General features: G+C 33.7%; 1 protein-coding gene across 1 annotated transcript; it reads right to left on the bottom strand.

The window, feature by feature from the left end:
* Positions 1-3,178: 3,178 nt before the first annotated feature.
* Positions 3,179-8,805, bottom strand: LOC136800047 (uncharacterized). The gene is made up of 6 exons (XM_067056667.1): positions 8,646-8,805; positions 6,636-6,992; positions 6,169-6,303; positions 5,454-5,582; positions 4,660-4,889; positions 3,179-3,974 (listed from the first exon to the last, which is right to left on the bottom strand). The coding sequence occupies exons 1-6, from the start codon at positions 8,790-8,792 to the stop codon at positions 3,596-3,598; spliced, it is 1,377 nt and encodes a 458-aa protein (XP_066912768.1). The 5' UTR covers positions 8,793-8,805; the 3' UTR covers positions 3,179-3,595.
* Between the last annotated feature and the right edge of the window lie 200 nt (positions 8,806-9,005).

Genomic DNA, 9,005 nt, shown 5'->3' with positions numbered 1-9,005 from the left:
TTTGTGCATCTAGAAGATAAGAGAAGTTAGCCACAGTTATATGCATTACTTTAATCGTAGAAATTTTGGCGAGAGCGTGTCCGGAAAATCTTGATTTTTTTTGGATTTATTTTAGCGAATCACGATTTCAAAAAATTTCGCGTGGATAAATTTTAGCGAATACTCGTATTACATTATTGATTGAATTTGTTTTCTAGCATTTCTTTGCACTGAAACCCTTACTATTGATAAAGATGTATCTAAATAAACTTTCTTTGATATCTTTTGATTGAATGAATATTTTTGAAAATTTTTTTGACAGTGATGATGATCTAAGATTGAAGAATCACTCCTGTGAAAATGGTAATTATACCATATTTCTACAAAAAGCTGATTTTTTTCTTCTTCATTTTTCATTTTCATTTTCCTTTTTTTTCTCAATTTTTTTACTTGATAATATTCCACTCACGAATATCATTTTAACAAGCACTTAATCGCAACTTGATTCGAACTCTATCAAAAGTTACAGCTATTTTTGTCTCCAGCTGCAAATTATTTCGAGACAGACTTTAGTATTTTCTCTTTACTGGAGCAGACAGAAATAATTCACATGTTTAAGTATTTCAAGCATCAAGGGCTTGAAAAAAGAAACAAAATAAAAAGTCACTGATCAATTAATCACAATTGAAAGTCCGCTATGAATATACCGAAAAAAGTAAATATGGAAAGGAAAGAAAGATTCGTGTTTTCATTAGTATTTAAAATTACACCTACAGCCTCCTCCCAACAAAAGAAAATTGTTTGAAGCATATAGTATAGTCCCCACTATATATAGTTGGATCACTTTTGCAGGGTATCCTAAAAATCCTAGATACGCCCCTGTCAAGTAGTATACTGAATTCAAATATATTAATAGTTTGCTCTCAAAAAGTTTCCATCAATCTTGAAAAAACAGAGTTTTGGGGTTTTGTGCATCTAGAAGATAAGAGAAGTTAGCCACAGTTATATGCATTACTTTAATCGTAGAAATTTTGGCGAGAGCGTGTCCGGAAAATCTTGATTTTTTTTGGATTTATTTTAGCGAATCACGATTTCAAAAAATTTCGCGTGGATAAATTTTAGCGAATACTCGTATTACATTATTGATTGAATTTGTTTTCTAGCATTTCTTTGCACTGAAACCCTTACTATTGATAAAGATGTATCAAGGCAATACAACCAGAAATTTCGCGCGGATAAATTTTAGCGATCTGGTGATTCGGCGTGTTGTAGCGAGATTTATTTTAGCGAAGATAGGGAAAACTCGCTAAAACGCTAAAATTAGTCTCGCTAAAATTTCTACGATTAAAGTATAAACACTCGATCAGCTGAAGATTCATGGCAAAAAATTTTCAAAAGTCTTTCCACATTGTTAGAGAGCCAGTATGCATCAAACTTCTCATAATCATGTCCAAAACATCATGAATAATGATGAAAATGATCAATTTTTCACTGAGATTTGCCAGTATTTGCCAAAATATTAAGAACATTTTTAGGTTTAAAACTAAAAAAGTTAAGAATATCCTAAAAGGCTTCAAAATTTTTGGATGTTCGTACAAAATGTGTGCTAATAAATATCTCAAATTGTTGCTGTATTTTCACTTTTTGCAAGTTTGTATATATGGTAACTTTTGGACAGATATTCGTGGAAATTTAACATATCTCATATTTTGCACGCGAGTGTGAAACGTAATTTCCTCCATTGGAGTTTTCCCGCAATAAAATTACGGGTACATAAATTTAAATCTTTAGGATTTCTGATTTCACACCTTGAACTTTATCTGAAATATTTTGATACATCGATACATCGGTATTACTAATATCACACTGCGGAATTCCCTTAAAAGTATATTTGATACATAATCTTAGATGTGAATTTCAAAAAAACACTTAGCAACTATAGTCGACGAAAACTTATACTACAAAACTTTAAAAACGCAGAAGGTCAAGACAGACAAAGGAAAAAAATCATTAGTTCCCACCGGTTGGAAAGTTGAATTAATAGGGTGGGAAAGTCAAATTAATAGGGTGGGAAAGTACAATATATAGGGTGGGAAAGTACAATATATAGGGTGGGAAAGTACAATTTCCCATACTTGTACTACGCATGCGTAAAAAAAACCACAAGTGAAAATTGGGTCAAAACTGTTCAGATTGTATGCAAATCATTTAAATTATAAGGGTGTATCCGATCAGTGTGTAACACAACGCTAAAGGAGAGGCGTCCCGCAAAGGCGGCCTCGTTCGTTCGCAATGGACTTGCGTCGCAAGTGCTCAGTGGAATCGTCAGTCGCCGTGCGGCCGTTCAATCGGTACCACGTCGTTGTTCCACTGTTGTGACAAAGTGCCGGGATTCTCAAAGTAGCGCAAGTACACGACAGAACGAATGGGAGCCATCGAGCCAATGCTCACGAATGATCGAATACATTTAACAATTTATCAAATAGTTGGTAATAGCTGAGTGGGGAATTGAAATTTTGGCGTGTGATTTTCGATTTGACCTTTTGATAAGCTGGGTGTGAAGTTCAAATTCAGGCATGTGATTTTCATTTTCACTATTCTTAGCACAATGTCGAGAGCAACCAACTCTTGCATGTTAATTTAGTTTTAAACCGCTTGAATTTGTTTTTTCAACGTGGGGATTTTATAGAGTGGTATTTGGCACTTCCCACCAGAGTAAAACATTGCAGGGTCCCACGCGTGGGAAACATGTACTTTCCCACCCTTTTAATTTGACTTCCCTAACCGTGGGAACTAATGACTTTTTCCTGTGTTGCTTAGGTACATCACTTTTAAACAAAAGAAAGAAAGATCAACCTTTTCTCCCTCCCGCCACACTGCGCGAGTAAATTCTTTTTAAAATTCTGCTTTGTATTGATATTTGATAATTGTATGTATATTACACATTTTCATGAATAAATGCAGAAAAAATCCGGCTTTACCTATAATAAATACACGTTTAAAATCCAAAAATCTAATAAAAATTTTTTCTAAATGGAATACACTAATCTATAAATATACAATACTTTTAAAAATCCTAACAACCAAACAAATATATACATTTTAAATTAATTGATCATGCTAAATAAATAAATTTACAATACGTTACCAATCCACATTAAAAGCCAGGTTAAACTGGGGAATGCTATTTAGCCTATATGACCACACCAAGTCAAATAGTACCCTTTTTTACTTAATTCATGTGATATCCCCATTTTACACCAATTTTCTTGACCTCACAATGAACCATAGCAGCTGTCATGCAAAATACCAATACAACAGCAAGTTTGAACATTTAAAATTCCTCGGCACAAAATTTTGGCAATCGGAAAATCTCAAAAAAGTTCGTGTTCGCGAAATTCTGAACGCCTTGAGAAGTATAGCAATTTTTTTAAGTCTATTCTACGTACATAACAATTGAAATATCGGATCTTTAGAAAATCAATTCTAATTCTACAGTAATTGTATTACTTGGTTTTTATAAAATATAAATGTCGTTGACACTATATTTCCCATGAAAGTGTTGTATTGTAAATTATTTTTGAAACTTTTACTGACTTCCAAATCTTATCTACGATCACACCAATTCGAGTTTAGCCACCACCATCAAATGACTAGAAGGATTCAGCTCATCCATTGGTTGTAAATCAACCAATCGCTTCACGTCATCAAACTGTATTGTTGCATAAATTATCGTGAATATAATTATGCAAAATGAAACACCAAAATAAGAACATTTAGCTACACGTCGTAGTTTTAGTTTGTTAAAGAAGAAGCGATTCCATCTTGGTCTTACCAGACTTAGAATAACCACGATGATAATACCGAAGAAATAAAAACTAGTTAGACCAAACACAGCCATAATTAAATGGAACAAAAATAGCTTGGAAGGTGTACACTCCATACATTCTTTCGGTTTACACGTTCGACCAGCTCCTTTAATACATATTCCACATCTATGATAAGGAATGAAGATTTAAGGAATTAGTGAATTCTAACAGCCCGCATATTTCCATAAACAATTACAAACAAAACAAGTTAAAATCTGTTAAAAATAACGTGAAAAAACGAAATATTTTTTCAAGGACTACCAAAATTCACATGGTACATGCAACCCTCATTTTTTATTATATAGTTTAGAGAAGCCTTTGTAATTACACACTTTTTTATAAGAATATACTTTGTAAGAAAACTCAATATAAAATCGGCCAAAAAATTAAGAATATACTAAGAATAACACCATCATGGAATATGGCAACTGAACCTTAGAATGCCTTATTTTACCTGTAAATTGCCAATTGTTTTCCTGCAATGCTAAAAACTTTCATAAAAATGCCATATCTTTGCTCGAGGTATTTATTACTTGCTAGAATTAGGCTAGGTTGGAACCTAACATAAGAATGTCGAAGAATGTCTTAAAATGATTTTTCCCAAAAAGTTAAGAATATCCATTATGAAATGAAAAAACACTATTCTTATAAAAAATGCGTGTACACAGTAAAAAACGCTGTCATGCTACTAGCGGGAAGGTCCGTCTATTTGTTCAACAACATTTATAGTTTGCTTGATAATAATGAAAGAATATGGAACCCTTAACTCTCCACTACCGAAAACAATGAATTTGAAGTATCCCGTACATACCTGCAAGAGGTATGGGGTCCACAATCAGTTAAACACGTGCTGTTTTGCTCTCTACCGAAATCACGATTATGGGCGGCATTTAACACGGTCCAATAACGATTCCAATAAATTTCACTTCCACGTTTATGTTCGTAAAGTTCACCTTTACCAAGTACCATTGCTGATTCGATTTTTATTCCAACTTTGGAGACCAGAATTCGATCTGGACGAGAAAGGAACCCAGTTGAAGGCTGAAACATATAGTAATTATAAACAAAGACAAGTTAAAATTCAAGATTGATTCCATCAAAGGGGTATCTATACTGCTAGAGACCCCCCCCCCTAAGCCTGTTAGATATTTTTTAGATCGCCTGGTAGAATTATCTAAGTGAAAGACTAGAAGAGAGCTGAATCTGATGATCTATTATTCTGCCGACTATTCTTACACGAATCCCAGTGAGACTTTGACTTAAAAGATATTGTAGACATCATAGCTATATTAATCAGGAACTTCAATCTTCAATATAACAAACACATTAAAAGAGAAGTGTATCAGATGATTTCTTTCGATTGATAATTTTGCCGACCATTCTTACATGGGTCCCAGTTGGGCTTTGGCACTAGAATGTTTCACTTGAAAGATATTGTAGTCATATTTCTTATGCTTACCAGAGGATGTTCAATTTAGATCACGTTCGCACGTGACGGTTTCGTTTCGCTCCGAAGCCATTCTTTTTGTTTTTAATTCAAGTTTTACGTCAATTCTTGGGGGGGGGGCGTGCGAATATAGCCTTATGCGATGATAAAAAACTTACCAAATTGCTATAAGTGAACCCAGGGTAGAGTGAGAACCTGTGCACCCATGCATCAGTGAACTTATAATCGTGTGAACGGTATTGTTGTTGGTTGAAAATACTCCCTATGTTTTTACAGTATTGATTGTCCTACAAAAATAACATTTAAAAATATATAAAGAATCCTCTCTAGACACTGTTTTGTCTTGTTTGTCAATGACAATATTTGAAATACACTTTTCTTCTTTAAGAACAAACTATTAGAACATAAGGCTTCAGTGGCCAATTTAATAACATTTTTAAGGTTTTTTTGGACTCCAAAAAAACTAATTTCTTTGGAACATGGAGAAAAATGCACACGATGCTTAAAACTCAAAAAGTTAAGAACATCCTAAGGCTTCAAAAGTTTTGGATGTTTTTATAATAAAAATGTGTATTTAACCTCTATATTGAGGAGGTTTTCTTTGGGAAAGATGACCGCTGGTTTTTTCTTTCAATTTCATGACCCCCTTGATTTTTTTCTCATTGGCCCACCCTGGATTTTCGATCTCGTTTTACTGTCCACCCTTTATTTTCAACCTCATTTTACTGGATTCTTACATTTGAAAAACCAGACCCCTACATTTTTTGTTTTCCAGATAACTCTGGACGTCAAACCTCCTCAACATAGGGGCACAGCCTATTTCTGGAATAGCCCATTTTATCTTTTTTTATTGCATTGTATTGTTATACTTACCTCGTCAAAATATCCGTTTGCAATTGCTTTCAAAGGGATGTTGAATTCTTCATAAACATGAAAATCACCCATCACTACCAAACTTTCTACACCAACACTGTAAATATACTTCACAACTTCATATGCATTGGAACACTAAGAAATAGAAAATAAGCTTACAAATTCATGATATCCATGATTTAATGTTTTCTATGGAAATACCCCGCTTTGGCTAGTAGTGAAAGATTTAACGTGTATATCATAATAAAAACTAATTTTCCTTAAAAAGTACAGGAACTGAATTTACTCTAAATAAAAAAGAATATTTTCCTTTGAAAATGCGGATGAATAAAAATATTTTGGCTCTCAAGTAAATTGCCTCTGAGCAGGACAAATAGTAAATCACTGACTCAGTGACTCTAAGTATTCTTAAAATCTGGCTCACAACAAAATATAATTTAAAATCTGACAAGTAACAAAATTATTACCTGTGTTTGTTTATCAAATGATAGTTCTACAAAAATAACATTGATCTCAAGTTCATCTTGTTCAATATAAAATTGTGAATACAAAATAGCTCTCTGCCTCTGATCATTTGAATATAAAGGAATTGAAAGGTTTGTGGAAGCAACAGATGATACTTTGAACTTGCTCATAAAGCCTACACCCCTCCATTGCCAGCCATCATCTTGGTAATATTTTTGATCAACATTTTCCAAAGGTAAATAGTACTTATGTTTATATTGTGGTAGCAAAAACTGAAGTTCATCTATCTGTGTACGGTCTAATAAATTATGAGCTCTGACATCTTGGAATCCAACAATATCAGCGTTCACTTTTCGAATCTTAAATCAGAAGAAAAAACACTAGAATAGAATACTTACTGTGTTATAATTTGAAGCCATTTTTCAAAGTTTAAAATTCAAAAACAGTCAAAAAAAAAGAATACTTACTATCACGTTGATAGCCCCCTTTAGCATATTTTTTTTCATTTTCTTAGTGAATTTTTAACTCAGAAAGCGTGCTGTAGTTGGACCAAATTTAAAACTTTATAATTCAAAGAGGGAATCATTTGTTATTGTACAAATCAATGCAAGTGCAAAAACATTAAAATGTGTGAAATAAAGTCACCTACATACCAAATCCAAAAAAATCTAATTTAGTGTAGGTGTGCAATTTATATAAAGACAAAAAAAAACAGATGAAGGTGTAATGTTGAGAGTGTTGAAGAAAGATTGTAAAGCAATGATGTAAGGTTCACTTTTATATGCTATCAGTGGACCGACCCATTCTTTCAAGATTCAAAGATTCAATGCCACAAACTATTAAATTTAACCCGAATTGACAATATACCGAGTGTCCCAGAAAAAAGTCAATTTCCTCTATTTCTATTTCTATTTCTATTTGGTTGAGTTGCAGGAGGCTTTAGAGGCCTATTCTCGCAACTATAGACGCTTACTAATGAGCGTCCTCTCAGCACCTTGAACTGACTACCCAATTCCCCTCATATGGCATAGGTTGACCCGGACGAAGGAATGTTCACTTGCCAAGTGAACTGCCGTGAGTGGGAATCGAACCCTGGCCGCCTGCACAGAAGCCAAGGTCGACTACCTCCTCGAGTTCTATGTACTGCAGTTCAGCTGATAAGAATCAATCCTAAATCCTATCATTGGAAAGAGCAGGGAAAGACTTTAATTTTGAGGGGTCATTTGTCAAATTTGATCAATTAGATCAAAAGCTATGGTCTAAATGCTAAAAAAATAATTTTCAAAAAAGTTTAAAAAAGGCGAAAACAAAGGTATTTAACAATTAAAGTCTCTTCATTATCTTTGTGGCCGGTTTCGACTTTTCTGAAGAGTAATGTTTTAGCATTTAGACCATAACTTTTGATCTAGTAGACAAAATTTGAGTGCAAGTGGGAATTGAACCTCAGTCACCTTAAGCGACAATTGAAAAATAGATTTGTGTGTGTTGCACCGGTTGTGTTAAAAATAAAGAGGACAGGTGGAAAGATTTCTAGGGTTTTCTAGGTTTTTGAAAATCATGTCAGAAAGCCAATCTTGCGAAAAGATAGCTAAAATAATGCTGCCCCTCGTAGTTTCAATCTAATTTATCAGTGTTATTTGTTTTGTTTATGTGTTCGTTTGCTTTGCGGAGAAGAGCTAGAGAAAAAAGCTGTAATTTGCTTTTTCCAGATTTTTTCCCGCTTCTCTGAATCAGGAAATCAGCGGGAAATATGATCGATGGTTGCCTTACACCTTTATTATGCAGCAAGCATGAAGGTCAATGACCACTACCACCACCACCCATCGAGACATACCTTTTGCCATACACATCCTCTCATGTTCTTTATTCTGATACTAAGATTATGTGATGTTTTTAAGTGGTATCAGTATGGGTATCATGACTGGAAAAAAGGTCTATATGGCTAAAGATTAGAACATAGAAGTATGTAGTATTAGAACACAGCATAAATAAAAAGAAAAAAATATCCTCACCATATCAGCAATATAAAATTTTCTGACATCCCAATGATACATAATGTTCCAAAGATTATATGTAGCCACAACAACATGATTACTGGTGAAGGATTCCTTAATGATGGAAACCAGCAGTAAAGCAAGAAATAAACAGAAAGAATTCATTGATGATTGAATTTACCCTACCCTCACGCCACAATATGATTTTTAGCTATTCCCAATAATATACAAGGGTCATTTAGCTAAATGACTATTCATTTCATTTACGCTGTGGTAGTAGAAGATTGTAATGAAGTCAATTTCCCTTTACTTTTTTGCTGTTCTTCGGTTCTTCGTGGCCGGTTTTAGCAAAAAAGTGTCTTTTTAAAAAAATGTAAA

The sequence above is a fragment of the Clytia hemisphaerica genome, unplaced genomic scaffold (genome assembly GCF_902728285.1).
Source record: "Clytia hemisphaerica strain Z4C2 unplaced genomic scaffold, Clytia hemisphaerica genome assembly, whole genome shotgun sequence".
In the NCBI taxonomy this organism is placed as follows: Eukaryota; Metazoa; Cnidaria; class Hydrozoa; order Leptothecata; family Clytiidae; genus Clytia; species Clytia hemisphaerica.
This window is presented reverse-complemented; position numbering and strand designations above follow the sequence as displayed.

Coding starts and splice junctions, on each gene's coding strand:
- LOC136800047 (XM_067056667.1), bottom strand. CDS start 8,792: ATGAATTCTTTCTGTTTATTTCTTGCTTTACTGCTGGTTTCCATCATT. Junction 4,890..5,453: donor GGTTCACTTATAGCAATTTG/GTAAGTTTTTTA, acceptor TATATGTTTCAG/CCTTCAACTGGGTTCCTTTC. Junction 3,975..4,659: donor GGACCCCATACCTCTTGCAG/GTATGTACGGGA, acceptor TCCTTATCATAG/ATGTGGAATATGTATTAAAG.